Source organism: Emydura macquarii, unplaced genomic scaffold, assembly GCF_026122565.2.
Source record: "Emydura macquarii macquarii isolate MOO-44397 ecotype Brisbane River unplaced genomic scaffold, CSIRO-AGI_Emac_v2 contig_629, whole genome shotgun sequence".
NCBI lineage: Eukaryota > Metazoa > Chordata > Testudines > Chelidae > Emydura > Emydura macquarii.
The window spans coordinates 8,965,992-8,983,769 of record NW_027130766.1 but is presented as its reverse complement, the minus strand read 5'-3'; the positions used below and the strand labels follow the sequence as shown (position 1 = coordinate 8,983,769).

Below are 17,778 nucleotides of genomic sequence, written 5' to 3'. Positions count from 1 at the left end.
AGCGCTGGCGATGCCCTTGACTGCCAAAGCCATGAAAATTTGCACCACTAACTGGTTTGGCCAACCGCAGGCCGCGCCGGTGGATTATTGTTAATAGCATTAGCGGGAAATTAATTTCGAGGCTGTAACAGGGCCTTCTGCGCCTGGCCCGGCGTAACGCCGCGGCGGGGTCACCTTAGACCAGCCTGCGCTCGCCGTGCTGCTTGCTCAGGCGCTGTAGCTCCGGGACGTGGGCCAGGCCTGCCTTGGAGGGCTCGGCAAAGGGAGGGCTGAGTCCCAAGGGACGTGCTAGGGGTCTGCTGAGCCAATTGCCCTTCCCATTCCTCCTCGCCCCGGTCTTAGTGACCAGCCCCAGCTCAGCCCTCTAGCTCGCTGGGGCCTGCTCCATGGTCGGGCAGGCAGGGAGGGGTCTTGGGTGTGCACATGGCTGTATCGTAGGGTCGCTCCTGATTAGTGCCAGGTGGTGTATGCTGGGAGGGTGCCCCGGCCTGGTTTGTTATGGTAGGGTTGCACGGGGGAAGGGCTGGGGTGCCAGCACGCTGGTTTCCTTTCCCACTCTGCCCTTGACATGCCCCATTACCCCCTCCCCCAGCCTGTGCCAGGACCCCCAGACCTGGCTGCCTCCAGCAGATGCTGCTCCAAGCATGGCCCTACATCCTGGGGGGGATGTGGGGAGGCGGTGGGAGGCTGGAAAACCCATGTCCCTGCAGCTGGCAAATCGCTCCCGAGCCTGCTTAGGGAAAGCTGCTGCTGGCGGGCGTCCCCCCCTCGCCAAACCAGGGGCCGCCCGGCTGCCTGGACGCGCCGCCCCCGGTCCCGGTGAGCAGGACTAAGGAGCTTTCGATCCGTGCCGGTGCCAAGCGGTGAGTGCCGCGGCGGCTGTAGCTGGGATTACCCTGGACCTGATGGGGATGAAAGAGACACTCCCCCCCCCCCCCCCCAGCGCTCCCTTCACCAGCCCCCGGGGCATGGTGCTCCTGAGGGGTGGGGAGCGGGAGACCGGGGGCACCTCCTGGAGGTTGAATGGGCGAGGAGGGCTGTGGCCGTAGGGGTGGCGTGGGCAATCCCTGTTGCAGGCCCCTCACCCCGGCCTCGGGCCTGGTGCGTCAGGCTGAGGCTGCCTCTCCCTGCCCTCCTTGTGACTTGTGCCCCTCTGTGCCTGACCCCTAGGGGACCTGAGTCTGCTCCCATGCCCCTGGTCTGATCCCAGCCTCTGTGCCGTCTTCCTCCCGCAGCGCGTCTTCGCCAGCAAGCCGTCCCTTCCCGAGTACAAGGTGGCCTCGGTGCAGAAATCCCGCTGCATCCTGCTGCACTGCAGCGTCTTCAAGGCGCTGTGGGACTGGCTCATCCTGCTGGCCACCTTCTACGTGGCCGTCACCGTCCCCTACAACGTCTGCTTCACCGACACCCAGGACAGCCTGGCGGCTGCGCGCAGCACCATCGTCAGCGACATCGCCGTGGAGATGCTCTTCATCCTGGGTAGGGCCGTGCGGCCGGAGCTTGGCGCCCAAGCCTGGTGCAGGGGAGGTCACTCGGCGCGGGGCTGGGGTGGGGAAGGGGCCGCCTGCCTTCTCAGCGGCCTGGCGCCGCTTACGAGGAGCTGGGCGACGTTCAGGCGGGCTCAGCTCTGGCCGGGGGAGCCCCCAGCCCGCCTCAGGGCGCTCGCTGCAGCGCTGCCTGACCGCCCCAGACCCTGGCTCTGGGCTGGCTCTGAGTGCCCAGTTTCCAGGCTGGCGTCCGCCCCCGCGGTGAGGGCCACGCCTGGCGGCTGTGAGCAGGGGCTGGCGGCGCTGCAGGGCGGTGACCGGGTCGCTGTTCGTCTGCAGACATCATCCTGAACTTCCGTACCACCTACGTCAGCCAGTCGGGGCAGGTGGTGTACGACCCCCACTCCATCTGCGTCCACTACGTGGCCACCTGGTTCTTCGTAGACCTGATTGCTGCCTTGCCTTTCGACCTGCTGTACGCCTTCAACGTGACCGTGGTGAGTGCACAGCCGGGGGGGGGCCGTCCTGGCCTGTGTCGCCGCTTCCGACGGGCCGTGGGAGCGATTGCAGCGATGGCGGGAGGCTTCCCACGCAGCCCGATTTAGCCGGAGAGAGCCGCAAATGACAGCAGCTGTGAAATCGCTGCCGGCTCCCTCGGCTGAACCCTCGCCCCGCGTGTATGCCCACGTGCAAACACACCTGCGCGTGTGCAAACAGACACAACGAGGCCGTCCGTGCTGCGAGACGCACGCACGTGCAAATACGTTCTCCTGCACACCCGCCTTCATTGGCACCTGCACAGACCTGTAAAATTACACACGCTCGCTACCGCACGCACAGCGCTCAGATAACAGCCTGACGGGGCCAGGGGGGATGGATCCCGGCGTGGGTCAGAGCAGGGGCTGCCGGCCGCAGAGCCCGGCGCTGACCCAAAGCAACCCGCTGAAAGGGGAGCATCCAGGCAACAGGCCTGTAATCCACCGGGCCGAGCCCCTTCCCAGCACGAAGCCTGGGCCTGCCGAGGCGCTGGGCTGTGCCCGGTGGTGAATTTCCCCCTGTGAAGCGGTTTCCCATCCAGCCCCTGCCCCGGTTCCCTCACCCCCCAGGCAGAGGCCACCCTGGCACCCACGGCCAGTGACGGCGCCTCTGCATCTCTCCCCGCCCGCCGCGCCAGACCTCGCTGGTGCACCTGCTGAAGACGGTGCGTCTCCTGCGGCTGCTGCGCCTGCTGCAGAAGCTGGACCGCTACTCCCAGTACAGCGCCGTGGTGCTCACCCTGCTCATGTCCATGTTCGCCCTCCTGGCCCACTGGCTGGCCTGCGTCTGGTACGTGGTGGGCCGGAAGGAGATGGAGAGTAACGACCCGCTGACCTGGGACATCGGTGAGTCGGGCGGGCTGTGTGGGCGTGGGCCGGGGGGCATTGCGCAGGGGTCCTGGCGGGTGGGTGCAGGACTCCTGGGTTCTGTTGCTAGCTCTGGGCGGGGGGTGGGAACTAGCGGCTCGAGCAGGTGGGGCGGGGGGTCAGGACGCCTGGGTTCTAGTCCTGGCTTTCCCAGGGACTGCCTGTGTGCACTTAGGCAAGTTACTTCCTCGCTCCGGGCCTCAGTTTCCCCACCTATACAAGGCAGAGGCTGACCCTCCCCCCAGGGCCCCGCGCTGAGGGTCCGGGCACGGCTGCGGCTATGGGCGAGCAGCGCGTCCCTCCGGCTGCCTGAGGCCTCTTGGAACCGGGCACCAGGCGTCTTCAAACGAAGCGGATGCTGGGTCTGGCAAGGGCCGGGCACTAAACCATTCAGCCCGGCCCAGGGGATGCAGGAAAACCCGTGCCCAGGGTGGGAGCGGACCCCGGGCAAAGGCCCGGCACAAGACGGGGGCGTGGCTGCATCCCCAGGGCAATCCGCAGGCCTCGCGCTGGTTCCGGGCACAGGACGCACAGCCTACGAAGGCAGCCCTGGTGGTGGGGGGCCTCCCGGCACTGGCCAGCCGCACACCAGGCCGTGCGGGCCCCAGCCCGTCGCTCGTCCCGGCTGCAGCGAGGGGCCCGAGCTCGGCGCGCCTGTGCCGGCACGCACCCTGCCGCGAGGGCTCCAGCGCCCGGCGCACCCAAGCGTTCGGCCCCCCGGCGCTCAGGATGTGGCAGCGCTCCGGCAGAGGCCCCGTGCCGTAGAGTGGGCGCCGGCTACGCAGCTGAAGGCTCTGCCCACCGGCCTGTCCTGCGGAGGCACGTGACACAGCCGCACTGGCCCCGCTCCTGCGGCACGTTGCAGCAAGAGCGGGTGGCGCTGACCCCGGCCGGGCCGGCGCTCCGCGGAGCCGAGACGCAGCAATGGCCAGCAGTGCAGGGGGTGCCCCGGGCCGAGAGGCCGACCTTGCTGCAGGGGACAGCCGTGGGTTGCAGGCTAGGAGCCAGCTGGCTCCCTGCACGCGGGCTGGAGACGTGGGGAGAGGTTCGGCCGCGGGCTGGCTGCCAGGGGTGCTAGACCAGCCTGAGCCCCCCGGCCCCTGCTCCAAGCGCCGGCTGACTTTGACTCCTCGCTGTGGTTGGCAGGCTGGCTGCACGAGCTGGGCAAGAGGCTGGAGGCGCCCTACATCAACAACTCCATGGGGGGCCCGTCCAGCCGCAGCGCCTACATCGCTTCCCTCTACTTCACCCTCAGCAGCCTCACCAGCGTGGGCTTCGGTAACGTCTGCGCCAACACCGACGCCGAGAAGATCTTCTCCATCTGCACCATGCTGGTCGGGGGTGAGTCGGCGGGGCTGGGGCAAGGGGAGATGCGCCCTGTGCTGGAGAGGAGCAGTGTAGGGCCGGGGCAAGAGGAGATGCGCCCTGTGCTGGAGAGGAGCAGGGTAGGGCCGCGGCAAGGGGAGATGCGCCCTGTGCTGGGGAGGAGCTGGTCAGGGCCGGGGCAAGGGAGATGCGCCCTATGCTGGGGAGGAGCAGGGTAGGGCCGCAGCAAGGGAGATGAGCCCTGTGCTGGGGAGGAGCAGTGTAGGGCCGGGGCAAGGGGAAGTGCGCCCTATGCTGTGGAGGAGCAGGGTAGGGCCGGGGCAAGGGAGATGCGCCCTATGCTGGAGAGGAGCAGGGTAGGGCCGGGGCAAGGGAGATGCGCCCTATGCTGGGGAGGAGCAGGTCAGGGCCGGGGCAAGGGAGATGCGCCCTGTGCTGGGGAGGAGCAGGTCAGGGCCGCAGGAAGGGAGATGCGCCCTGTGCTGGGGAGGAGCAGGTCAGGGCCGGGGCAAGGGACATGCGCCCTATGCTGGGGAGGAGCAGGTCAGGGCCGGGGCAAAGGGAAGTGCGCCCTGTGCTCGGGAGGAGCAGGGTAGGGCCGGAGCAAGGGGAGATGCGCCCTGTGCTGGGGAGGAGCAGGGTAGGGCCGGGACAAGGGGACGTGCGCCCTGTGCTGGGGAGGAGCAGGTCAGGGCTGGGGAAAGGGGACGTGCGCCCTATGCTGGGGAGGAGCAGGGTAGGGCCGCAGCAAGGGAGATGCGCCCTGTGCTGGGGAGGAGCAGGTCAGGGCCGGGGCAAGGGAGATGCGCCCTGTGCTGGGGAGGAGCAGTGTAGGGCCGGGGCAAGGGGAAGTGCACCCTATGCTGTGGAGGAGCAGGGTAGGGCCGGAGCAAGGGAGATGCGCCCTATGCTGGGGAGGAGCAGGGTAGGGCCGGGGCAAGGGAGATGCACCCTATGCTGGGGAGGAGCAGGTCAGGGCCGGGGCAAGGGAGATGCGCCCTGTGCTGGGGAGGAGCAGGTCAGGGCCGCCGCAAGGGAGATGCGCCCTGTGCTGGGGAGGAGCAGGGTAGGGCCGGGGCAAGGGGAGATGCGCCCTGTGCTGGGGAGGAGCAGGTCAGGGCCGGGGCAAGGGGAGATGCGCCCTGTGCTGGGGAGGAGCAGGTCAGGGCCGGGGCAAGGGAGATGTGCCCTGTGCTGGGGAGGAGCAGGGTAGGGCCGGGGCAAGGGAGATGCGCCCTGTGCTGGGGAGGAGCAGGGTAGGGCCGGGGCAAAGGGAAGTGCGCCCTGTGCTCGGGAGGAGCAGGGTAGGGCCGGAGCAAGGGGAGATGCACCCTGTGTTGGGGAGGAGCAGGGTAGGGCCGGGGCAAGGGGACGTGCGCCCTGTGCTGGGGAGGAGCAGGTCAGGGCTGGGGAAAGGGGACGTGCGCCCTGTGCTGGGGAGGAGCAGGTCAGGGCCGGAGCAAGGGAGATGCGCCCTGTGCTGGGGAGGAGCAGTGTAGGGCCGGGGCAAGGGGAGATGCGCCCTGTGCTGGAGAGGAGCAGGTCAGGGCCGGGGCAAGGGAGATGCGCCCTGTGCTGGGGAGGAGCAGGGTAGGGCCGGGGCAAGGGGAGATGCACCCTGTGCTGGGGAGGAGCAGGTCAGGGCCGGGGCAAGGGGACGTGCGCCCTGTGCTGGGGAGGAGCAGGTCAGGGCTGGGGAAAGGGGACGTGCGCCCTGTGCTGGGGAGGAGCAGGTCAGGGCCGGAGCAAGGGAGATGCGCCCTGTGCTGGGGAGGAGCAGTGTAGGGCCGGGGCAAGGGGAGATGCGCCCTGTGCTGGAGAGGAGCAGGTCAGGGCCGGGGCAAGGGAGATGCGCCCTGTGCTGGGGAGGAGCAGGGTAGGGCTGGGGCACAGTGATACGCCCTGCACTGGAGGAGCAGGGGGGCTAGGGCACATGCCCTGGGGGTGAGTGGAGGGCGGCTGGATCACGCACTCCCCAGGAAGTGCGGGTTGTTTTCTCCTCCAATGCCTGGCTGCTGACGCGGGAAGGCTAACGGGGGCCGGGGCCGGGTGTTCGAGGTGAACGCGGCTGCCCCCTCGAAGCTGCCCTGGGGCTGCCGGGGTTGGCAGGAACGGCCCCTCGCGGGTCGGCTCTCCCAGCGCTGCAGGGCACCTGGCGCCTTCCTCAACAGCCGCTGCGGGAGAAGAGCGGAGAGCGGCCCTGGGCGGGTGCAGTCTGGGGTCGCTGCTCCCGCCCGGCCTTGGCCCTGACGGCTCCGGCCCCTCCCTGCAGCCCTGATGCACGCCGTGGTGTTCGGGAACGTGACGGCCATCATCCAGCGCATGTACTCCCGCCGCTCCCTCTACCACATCCGCATGAAGGACCTCAAGGACTTCATCCGCGTCCACCGCCTCCCGCAGCAGCTCAAGCAGCGGATGCTGGAGTATTTCCAGACCACCTGGTCGGTCAACAACGGCATCGACGCCAACGAGGTAGGAGGTGCCACCGGGCCTGTGCCGGCCACGCCATGCCCTGGACCCTCTGCCGCAGGGCCTGGCCCCAGAGGAGCCGCGTCTGGAGGGGATCAGAGCTGTGGCCCTGGGGTTCTCCGTTAGCTCAGGGGGCAGGGCTTTGTGCGTCGGGAGCAAAGGGACCCGAGTCCTATCCCTGCGGCCGCCGCCGAGTGCCCGATGGCACCGCACAGCCGCCCCTGGTTTGCTCACCGGGTGGTACCGCTGGGGCTCCCGGCGGGCAGGGCTGGGGGGCACTGCCTGGGGTGGGAGCGTGCAGGGGGCGGCCTGTCTGCGTCTCCCACGTGGCGCTGGCGGCTCCTGCAGGAGGGATGCTGCTGTCTCCCTCGCGCGCCCAGCCGAGCAGGGGGCTGAGGGCGGACAGGTGCCGGGGGACCCCTCTCCCAGCCGGTCCCCCCTGATCCCCTCCCGCCGCCCCCGCAGCTGCTGCGCGACTTCCCGGACGAGCTGCGGGCTGACATCGCCATGCAGCTCAACAAAGACATCCTGCAGCTGCCGCTCTTCGCCACGGCCAGCCGGGGCTGCCTGCGCGCCCTCTCGCTGCACATCAAGACCTCCTTCTGCGCCCCCGGCGAATACCTGCTGCGGCAGGGTGACGCCCTGCAGGCCAACTACTTCGTCTGCTCCGGCTCCCTCGAGGTCCTGCAGGACAACACGGTGCTGGCCATCCTGGGTAAGGGCAGCGCCCGGCGCGGGCGCCAGCGCCCTCTCCTGCTTCCACGGGCAGCTGGGGGGGCCTGACCTTGGCGAAGAGCTGCCATCCCTTTCCCCAGAGCCGGTGGCCGGCCTGGCAGGCCCTGTGGCTTTCTGTCCGTCCGTCTGGCTGGCTGTTTCCTGGCTGCATGTGGGGGATCCCCCACCCCACACACACGCAGCGGGTTCTGAGGCGCCGGGGCCTCGTCGGCAGTGAGTGCTGGTCCTCGCCACCCGTGGCGGACGGAGGGACCTGCTGAGAGCGGGGCCTGGAGCCCTGCGTGACGGTGGAGCAGACGGTGCCACGTGCTGGGATGAGAACTGGCTGAGCCCCACCCGGGGGGGACGGGCAGGGCCCAGCCCTCAGAGATGTCATGGGAGGGGACGGGCAGGGCCCCGCGGCCCAACCTGGTCATTGCTGGGCCCATGGCGTCCCCCAGCACAGCCATAGGCTTCTCTTGGGGCGTCCAGTCCAGCTTGTGTCACTCCTTCCCCGACCCGCCGAGGGCCTTCCTGGCCAGCAAGATACCCAGCACCTCCTGAGAGGAAGGGCAGGTCCCTGCTGCCCTCCCCAGCTGGGACTGAACAGCAGATTCTGCGTCTCCCCGGAGGAGGTTAAGGAAAGGGGCTGGAGTCAGGACTCCTGGGTTCCACTGGGCTAGGCCCTTTCCCCCAGCTCCGTGCTCCAGGTTCCCATCTGGATAATGGGGCTAATAACCACCCCTCCCCTGCGGGACACGTGAGCCGTCTCGAGGCCTGGGGTGCATTGGGGCCTGGCCCGGGAACCCCCTCACCTGGCTTACCCCCCTTTCCTGGTGCCTGCAGGCAAAGGGGACCTGATCGGGGCCGACCTGCCCGGCCAGGAGCAGGTGATCAAAACCAACGCGGACGTCAAGGCGCTGACCTACTGCGACCTGCAGCACATCGCCCTGCGCGGCCTCCACGAGGTGCTGCAGCTGTACCCCGAGTACTCCTGCAAGTTCATGGCCGACATCCACCAGGACCTCACCTTCAACCTGCGGGAGGGCAGCGAGATCGAGGTGCGTGCTGTCAGCCCCCGGCCGTGCCCCGGCCCCGCGGGACACTGGCTGACCCCGCTGCCTGCACAGGGCGTTAGGGTCTCAGCCCAGAGGGGTGGGCTGGATGGGTTCCGCGTCTCAGCGGAGATTAGGCTGGACAGCGGCTTCCTGAGTCGCTCCTGCAGCTGTAGGCACCATGCAGCTGCTCATGCTTTACCGTGCGATACAGGCTGCAGGTGTTACAGGACCGCAGCACCCACGCATTCACTCAGGTCTAAACACTCAACACATCCGTATCATCCTGTGACCGTCTTAGCCGCACTAACCCCCGGGGCAGCCGGGCGGACCCCAGCTGTGCGTTTGTCAGCGTTCAGCTGTGACGTGGGGACTCTGGCACGAGCTGGCCCCTGGTCTGCCAGTGTCACACCCCGATGGGGTGAGCTATTCAGCCTGCACGTTGTATCCCGCCCTGGCTGGTGGGCGCTGCGGTGCCTTGCAGGCCCGTTTCCCAGAGGAGCAGGTGATCTGTGTCTCCCCCCAGCGCATTCCTCAGTAGCCAAGTGTTAACGACACTAGGCAAGAGGCTCCAGATGATCACCCAGATGAATCTTGTGGCAGGCCGGAGGAGGCTGCACATTTTTGGAGGGGGGGGAGGGGGGCAGGCATTTGTCGGTGCCAAGCTGAGATCAAAGCATGAGCCATTCCTGCGCGGGTGGTGGGGGGCACAGGAGATTGAAGTGTGCCTAGGGCACTGACTTCGCATTGTCTGGGTGTGCGCTCACAGCCCCCCCCGCACAGCGCCCGGGGCAGGGCGGGCAGGTTTTGTCATTCTCCCGACGCCCACAATCAGGCGGGAACCTTCTGCTTCAGAAATAGCAGCGCATTGCTCAGCCGCCCGGGAATCTTTGCCCACTTGGTATCAACCGAAATAAAGAAGAGCTGAGGGTTTTGGCCAGCTGTGTCTCCGTTTAGGCTCCAGCTGTGCTCCGCTGGGGAGTCGCTACCAGACCCTGCATAGAACCGAGGGGAAATGTCCCTCGGGGTTCTAGATAGCTTTTAAAAAAAACCATCACCAAGACATGTATAAATAAATATCTACGGAAAAACAATGCCCCCGGTTTGCACAGGACCTACAAAAACTAGGTGTGTGTGCGCCCCCTGCTGGCGAGCTGGCCAGCCTGCGTCTCAGAGCTGTGCGGCCCATCAACCAAAGACGTTAATATGCACCAGCCGGGTCAAGGAGACGGCCGTGGGGCCTGGCTGCAGGCTGGCCGGGAGTTTGAACTGACTGGCGTTGGGTCTGGTCTGGCAGTGCAGACCCCTCCTGCGCTGCCGCTGGTGAGAGGACAGCCTGAAGTGGCAGGTCTCTTGCGAGATCAGATGTTTCCATGAGGGTTTGGCTACCCAGGACCAGACAACAGCTTCCTTCTTGCTTTGGATCTGATGCAGCAGCAGGTTCTGCACGGATTTGAGGTTCTGATCCGGGCCCATAATAAGAATAGGGAGAAGATAGAAACTCGGGGGATAACTGTGTTTTCAAACCCTTGAGACAGTAAAACCCAGTTGAGATTGACGAGCAAATGCCAGGAGGGACCCATCCCCCCACAAGGCCCCTCCCTCGGCTGCTCCGCCTGCTGAGGCCACAGGCCGGCACTTATGACATCACTGCCGCCTCAGGGGTGATGTCACTTGCTCTGGATTGTGACATCACTAAAGAGGAAGAGGGACAAGCCAGCGGGGACCCTGGGCAGTGCAGGAGCAAGGTCGCTGCTTGGCTGGGTGATGGACCCCGCTGACCACGGAGGGGTGGGGCAGCCGGCGCTCACTCTCTGCCCTGGGGGAGGCTCTCCGTGGCCCGGCCCCAGGCTCTCTGCTCTGCCGGCTGCGATGGCTGGTTTTTGTCCATTCAGACCAGGCTGTAGTTGCACACAGGCCCCCAGACGGCCGTCGGATGGTAACGCGTTTCGGTTGCTACTGACCCAGGCTGCATTCGAAGCCGTGTTCCCAGAGTTCTCGCCAGCCCAGCCCTCTGTGGGCATGAGGGGGCTGCCGGCCGGCCGAACGCACAGCAGGCCAGCCAGACTGAGCCAGGCGGGGAAACAGGTTGAGAGCCGGAACCAGATCTGCAGGGCTCGGCGCAGGCAGCAGGGCAGCGGTGGGCCTTGATACAGAGACGCTGCTCCGATCTCCCGTGGTGGTGGGGGGGAAACCTCGTCCCCCCCGCTGGGGATTGGCTCCTGTCCGGAATCAGCAGGGCCGGGACCCCTGTGCGCGTCAGGGGCTGCGGATCAGAGCTCACCATGGCTAGTGGGTCCCGTGGGTGTTGGGCTCAATGGAGTTTGCCGGGTGGCACTAACCAGCCTTTCTCGTCTGCTTCGTTTCAGGGGCTCCTGCGATTCCCCAGGTCCCCGCGGTTATCCCAGGTAGGTTGGGGGGCTGGCTTGGTGGGGGCGTGCCATGCCACCCTCCCGGGCTCCTGCCCCCCGAGGTCACTGTTAGCGCCAGGGACTCACCGAACCCACGTCGAACACGCGGGTGAAGCGCCCGCTCGCCAGAGCAAAGCCCCTGCTCTCGGGGCCTCGCCAGGGAGCGCCCCAGGTTTGCTGACGTCTGGCCATTCCCGGGCCGGGCGGTGGTGAGGACTGAGAGGCGGCAGCTCCTGGTTCTGCCTCCACCCAGCGCCGTGAGCCCCGGCTCTCGGCTGCGTGAAGCTCCCAGGCCTGGAGAGCAGGGGTGGCGGGGCGGGGCTGTGACCGCCAGCCGCGGGAGCCAGTGCTGAGTGCAGAGGGGCCGCCTGCAGTCACTGCCCTGCCGGGGCCAGCGCCCGCAGGCTCCTCAGTGTGGAGATCCCGGTTCCCGTCTCTCCCCGCCCCGCCGGCCTCGCCTTGTCACCCAGCTCCCTCCCTCTCCCCGCAGCCTCGCCCCGAGAGCGACGCCAGCCCCGAGAAGCCCCTGCCTTCCATCCTCGAGGACGACGAGCCCGACGACGACTTCTTCCCCCGCTCGCCCGCCGCCATGGCCCGCCACAAGCTGCTGCTGCCCCACCTCCACAGCCCCGTGCGGCGCGGATCCCTCAGCAGCCTGCTGGGCGACGAGCTGCGCCAGTTCTCAGCCCTGCGCCGCACCTGCCACTCCCCCACCCACTGCAGCCGGGGCAGGAGCCCCTCCCCGCGGTGTCGGAGAGACGACCGGCTCTCCGACGGCGAGAGCAGCAACGGCCGGAAGCCAGCCACGCTTCTGATCCCTTCCCTGACCGGCTACGGCCCCCCGGACCTCAGCCCCAGGTATGGACAGGGAGCGCGGCCGGCACCACGTGCGTTGAACGCCGCCGCTGCAAAACAGGCCTGTGGATTTCTGCAGCTGTGCCGCAGCTGCACACATCCCCGGCGATCATCCCCCCTCCCGCTGGAGAGCTCTCCTTGTCGTGCTGGCGTCTGGGGGAGTTGGGGGCAGCTTAGGGCAGTTCCCGCTCCTCGTGCTGGAAGGTCCTGGAGTGAGAGCCCCGGCGACTGAATCCTCCCGTTGGCTCCTGCAGCCGCGAGGCAAGCGCCCCACAAGCCTGCCTGTCCATGCCATGCGCCCACACCCTTCCCCTGCCCTCCAACCGGACCCAGAGAGGAGTGGCTCCGTTTCCCCTCCCTTCCTCACCCAGCCCTGGCCTCTCTGCTGGTGCCACCAGCCCGGGAAGGGAAGGGAGGGGCGGATTGGCGCCAAGGTGTGGGGATGGAGTCAGCCCGTGGAGTCGTCTGCCTGGATCAGGGCTGAGACCCGCTCGCTCGTTTCACATCCGGCACCAGGTGGCGACAGCTTCCCTCCTCCTCTCACCTGGCCGTGCAGGTCTGAGCCAGCGAGCTCGGGGAAGAGGTTCTGTAGCCCAGTCTCAGACCCCATTTCCCATGGCAAGGCACGAATTTCCACCAGTGCCCAAGAGGCCGTTGGGAGGCAAAGGGGCCAGCGCGTGGTGCCCAGCGATGCTGCGCCAGCCGGTCGCGTCGGCAGGAACCTTCCCCGGCTGTAACCGGCTCCCCTGTTGCTCCCGTAGGGTGGTCGATGGGACCGAAGATGATGGCGGGACGTCGGAGACGCAAACCTTCCACTTCAACGTGGATCCGCCACGGCGGAGCTTGGTCGTGGAGTCGCCGACATCCGGTAACCGCCCGCTGCCCCGGCCCTGGTGGGAGATGCGTTCTGCTCCAGGGAGAAAGGCTGGACATAAACAAGCCAGTGTTTCCTCTGGGCCCGGGAGCGTGTTTGACCCGGGGCTTGGAGAGGGGTGTGGAGGTGGTGGGGTTTAGGGCTGAAACGCAGCACAGGCAAGTCAGGACGCCTGGGTCCCTGACTCACCATGCGCCTTTGGGCACGTCACTCACGCCGGGGGGCGTCAGAGGGTGACGTCATTCGTGCTCCAGTCCCTGGAGCCCCCGGGCGGGCCGGTGCCAACGAGGCAAAGCCCAGTGCACGATGTTGTTACGGCACCAGTTTGGATGAGCAGCGGCCGGGCCAGATGCTGGCAAAAAAACTCCAGCTCCTGCCAACCCGGCCTGGGCGACTTAGGAGAAGGGGCCAGAGCTGCAGGGGCGGGAGCAGCTGCTGCCCATGGCGCCCCCCTCCCCAGCCAGAAGCTGCCCCGTATCTGAACGTTCGGGGCTTGGGTCCAGAATGGGGCCTGGTGTGGGGGAGGGGAGGGGTTGTACCCCACTGGGTCGGCCTGTCCCGAGGCAGGGTTCGCTCGGGGAGCCTTTGCCCCTGGCCTGTGGTCCTGGCATGGCCACGAGTCGCTGCGGGCCGGGATCACAGGCCCATGGGGGCACCGTGCTGTCCCTCCTCTGAGATCGGCCTGGGTTTCCTTGCAGGGTCGGATCCAGCCAGCCCAGCCGTAGCCGCAGAAGCGGAGGAGATAAAGCAGAACATCAGGAGACTGAACCAAGAGGTACAGCCCAGAGCTCCTGCAGCCGGGGGGCAGAGGGGGGCACCCCGGGGCTCGTTTCCCTGAGGTCGATAAGGGCTGTTTCCCCTCCCTTCTGATGCTGCCCAGCCCCAGCGGTGCCGACCGACCCGGCCGGGTCCCTCCGAGCGGCTCGTTGAACGGGGCTGCCTCGGGCGTCCTGCAGGAGGGGACGTGTCCCCGGCAGGAGTTGATTGCTCCCACCGCTCCCACCACTGCTCGCAGCGCTAAACCCACCGGGGATCGGGCGGCCCTGCCGCTGACTCAGGCGATCCGGGTTTAAAATTAGCCCAGTCTGTCTTTGCACCGATTTCATAGCAACCAACGCAGCTCCTGGAGCAGCCGCTCCCCCACTTCCCTCGCACGCTCTCCCGCTGGGCTGCGTGCTTGCGGCTAGGAGACGCTACTCTTGGGGGCACCCTGGGGGGGCAGGCAGGCTGGCAGGGCTGTCTGTAGCCTTTGGTCCCAGATACTGGGGGGGGGCAACTTGCGAGGTGCACCCCGGGGGGCAGCAAGGCTGGCTTTGCCCTGCCCGGATTCCAGGCTGCTGTAGGGACAGAAACGTTTCCTGGCGTAAGCCAGAGCAGCCCCGGGGTGGCTCATGTAGGGGTCGTGCCAAGACGCTAGAATGTCCTTACCCAGCCCTGCTCCTGGCATTAGATCTTGTGCTCCGCACCCCCCGCCCCGGGCACTTCTTGCACTGATACCCCCGAGCCCGTGGCCAGGAGCTCGCAGGCTCGCAATAGAACCAGCGGGGCTGGATTGCAGGAGAGCGCGTCCCCTGATCCCCGGCTGCTGCTGCTGTGTCCTTGCCCTCTGGGCTTTCCTCTCCTCTGCAGCCAGCGCTTACGGTAAACAGCCAGCCCCAGGAGAGGCCGGGCTGGGGACGCTGGGCTGCTGGGAGGCGCTGGGAGAGCAATTAGTATCCCGTCCCTGCAGAGAAGTAACAGCGGTGGCCACACAATGTTTTTATAGGACCTACGATAACAAAAGGTCTCCGGCTTCCTCTGCTTATTTTTCTTTTCAGCAGCAGCGGCAGGTAACAAGCCTCTTCCCTGGGGTGCGTTGCCAACGGGGCTGAGGAACAAAACACAGGGTAATAGGCCCCGTGGGCCAGTCGGGGCACCAGGCAGGCTCCTGTGCTGTGCGAGACCCGGGGAGGGGGGGAGGGGGGCAATAAACGGAGGCATGTGGTAAAAGAGCCCCAGTGGGCCGTGCGGGGGCTGCAGGCAGCAGCCAGATGGGCAGCTGTGTCTGGGGGCGTCACCCCAACGCTGAGACACCCCCGCCCTGCTCCGGATCCAACCCTGCCCTGTGCTCCCAGAGTCCTTTGCTTCTCCTTTGGACATAGGCACCAGCCCCACGGCCTTCATGGCCATGCGAGGGGAGCGGTGGGGCTGAGCAGTGGGGCGGGGGCGACGCCACGTTCCCGGGGGGCTGGCCCCTCGCTCACCGCCGTGTGTTCCCTTCGCCTCTTTCCAGATCCATAACCTCACCCAGGAAGTTTCCCACCTGAGCCGGGAGCTGCAGCGCATGATGGAGCTGCTCTGGAGCCAGCTGCTGGCCCAGCCGCCGGGCGTCCCATCCTCGTCCTGCCGCGTGCTCTGCCCGCCGGCCCCGCAGCCCAGCAGCGGGAACCAGCCGCCGCCCCGACCGCCCCCCCTGGCGGCGCCACCGCTGCTGCCTGCGGCTCACGCCTCCATCTTGGTGCCGCCGTCGCCCAGCACCCCTTCGCCCACGCTCCCGGCCTCCCGGAGCTCGCCCCCCGCCAGCCCCAGGGAGCCGGACGGGCTCCACGCTGGCAGAGACTCCTCCGGCCATTACCGCCTGCCCCGGGCGGCCGTGCAGGGGGCCCAGCTCCCGCAGACAGACGCTGCCCCGCGCTGCACTCAGACTCTCAGCCTGCCCTACTGCCTGGCGAGCTGCCCGGCCCCGTGTGCTGCCCCCTTGCCCCCCGCCGACCCCAACTGCTCGGCTCACAGCCCCCCTGCCCCCCCTCTGCGCTGCCGGTCAGACTCGGAAAGCTTCCACTGACGACCCTCCCCCCTTTCTGCCCACGGCCCCGGGAGCAGCTTGAGCGCAGGGGGGGCCCTCGCCAGCGGTTTACGGGGGCGGCGTTGGGGGTGACCCTCCTTTAAGCCAGCAGCCACACTCCTTATATCTGCAGGAGTCATGGCAAGAGCTGGGGGCTGCGTGGGGGCCGTGACAGAGCAGGTTAGCGCCCCCCCTCTGGGTGCTTCACGGGTACTTTCCACTCTGGCACCGAGGCCTGGTCGGAGCTGGGGCGTTTTCGACACGACTTTTCGGTGTTGGGGATTTATTCCAAGACTCTAGAACTCCTGGGGTGAGCCTCAGCACGAGCCCGTCCTCTGCCCCGGCCCAGACCCGCTGCGCCCCGCCAAGCGAGGCCCCTCCCTGCTCGCCCGGTGGGGCTCGATGCACCGCTCCCGCCCCCCTGCTCTCTGCAGCGTTTCGCTCCCATCTCTGCTGCGAACTCAGGCGCAGGCGCCCGGGGCAGCTCTGCGCTGCCGGCCCAGCCGGGCGGTTCTGGTGTCATTCGCAGAGGGAACGGCCCGCTTGAAACGCACAAATGCCGGAAAACAGCCAAGCTGCTTCTAGGGCCGCTGGGCAATCAGGCAATGCAGGGGGGCAGGAGTTTGGCTGGCTGGGGCTGGTCCTGTAATCTCGCCCCACGGCCGGCCGTGGGGTGTTCCCCAGCTTCGGGCTCGGTTTCGAGGCCCTGGGGTTCAGACTGTGCATGAGACCCTCATTACAGATGTGTCTGGGGCGGGGGCTGCCCATTGCGGGAGTGCGACAGCCACGCCCCCGGATTTGGGGGGTCACATCTCCCCTGCTACACCACCCGCTCCCTCGGCCCAAGCCATGGCTCCCCGAAACGACACAGCCCAGCGTGCAAGTGTAACCCGCTGCTCAGAGCGTGCCGGGGCTGCCCCATGGGCTGGATCCCCAGGGGCGGGGGACTCGGTCCTTCAGCATGTGCTGCAGAGACTTCGGCCTGTCGCTCAGGAGGGCCCGGGGTCAACCCCTGGGAGTGGCCAGCAGCACCCTACGTGTGGAGGTGAGTGGCTTTCTCCGTGGTGTGGGTGGAGCAGTGCATTCTGGGAGCTGTGCTGTGCAGCTCCGGGCACACCCCATGTTGCATGAGAAGGGCCTGGCATCTCTTGCGTCCCTGGCTCCGCCTGGGGCCGGAGCAGCTCAGTGCACGGGGCCACGGTACCTGTGAGCAGGTGCCTGCTGACGCCAGCTCTGTAAGTTACCACTGAGCCTGCAGCCTGGCCTCAATGGGCTGGATTCTCCTCTCACAGGTAATGCATCCCCGTGTCACCCCACCGCAGGGGCCACGCGGTCCAGGGGGGGACGGGGGTTAAAGTACCTGAGCCCCTGGAGCGACCCGGCTAAACTCAGGCCAGATTGGAGGCCTCTTTCTGCATCACTGCTGGTGGGGCTCTGGCCAAGGAGGCCACGAGGGAAGGTGGAAGGCAGCCGCTCTGGCCTAGGAGCTGGGGTGCCGGGAACCCCCCCCCGGCAACCCACCAGGGACACCCCAGCCTGGCGCTGCCTGTCCCCACCAGCAATCCTGGGGGCAGGCGAGGGCTCATGTGGCCACACCTGTCTCCTCCTGCTGGGTCCCCTGCTCCAGGCACGTGGCCAGGCCCCTGGTCTTGCGGGGTCACCGCGCGTCCCTCCTCTAGGCTCTGCACCAGGGCGGGGTGAGGGGGGCGTTGAAGCTTTTGATACTTTTTTCCCAAAGGTTTTTTTAACGTTTGTAATTTCCCGGTGGGATTTTTCTCCCCCACCCCTGCTGCCGTGGATCAGAACCCTGCCCCATGGGGGCCGGCCCCAGCTCCGGGCGGGCAGGGCTGGCGCTGCTGTCTGCATGGCTGGCTGCCTGGCCCGGGGAGCGCTGCAGGAGGCGGGCTGGGAGGGGGTGAGCGCCTACCCACCCGCCGAGGCGCAGCAAAGGAGATCTGTCGGCACCTCTTCCCCCCCCCCCCAGCACTGCTGTGCCGAGCGCGGCTGGGCTGCTACGCGGTGCTCTCCTCCCCGAGCTGGTAGCCCCTCGACGCAGGCCCGTGCACCCGGCTCGCAAACCCTCGCCAGCAGCAGCGCTCGGCCCCAGGGCTCTGCTCCCTGCAGGGACGTTTGGTGCTTCCCTGGAATTTCATCCCCCCCCCCACCCGTCACCAGCGCCTGTGACTGGCGTGCGCCCCCACCGCGCGCCCACAGCCCAGCCAGCGCCTCCACGATGCTGCAAAGACAACGTAATAAAAGCTCTATTTTTACAGCCGCTGGCTCGGGGTTTGCGTTTGGCGGGGCAGGGCTTGGCCCCTGCTGCCTGGGAACTGCTACGGTCCAAGGCTGGAGCGGAAGGG

General features: G+C 67.5%; 1 protein-coding gene across 1 annotated transcript in view; it reads left to right on the top strand.

The window, feature by feature from the left end:
* The window catches only part of KCNH4 (potassium voltage-gated channel subfamily H member 4), a 30,204-nt gene extending 13,907 nt beyond the window's left edge, over window positions 1-16,297 (top strand). The window contains exons 6-17 of the mRNA XM_067541343.1: window positions 1,236-1,479; window positions 1,827-1,984; window positions 2,662-2,869; window positions 4,037-4,231; window positions 6,489-6,688; window positions 7,151-7,400; window positions 8,246-8,460; window positions 10,824-10,862; window positions 11,356-11,723; window positions 12,482-12,588; window positions 13,293-13,369; window positions 14,867-16,297. Of these exons, the coding sequence (XP_067397444.1) occupies window positions 1,236-1,479; window positions 1,827-1,984; window positions 2,662-2,869; window positions 4,037-4,231; window positions 6,489-6,688; window positions 7,151-7,400; window positions 8,246-8,460; window positions 10,824-10,862; window positions 11,356-11,723; window positions 12,482-12,588; window positions 13,293-13,369; window positions 14,867-15,418 (2,613 nt within the window). The 3' untranslated portion in view covers window positions 15,419-16,297. The remainder of the gene's footprint in view (window positions 1-1,235; window positions 1,480-1,826; window positions 1,985-2,661; window positions 2,870-4,036; window positions 4,232-6,488; window positions 6,689-7,150; window positions 7,401-8,245; window positions 8,461-10,823; window positions 10,863-11,355; window positions 11,724-12,481; window positions 12,589-13,292; window positions 13,370-14,866) is intronic.
* Window positions 16,298-17,778: the final 1,481 nt, after the last annotated feature.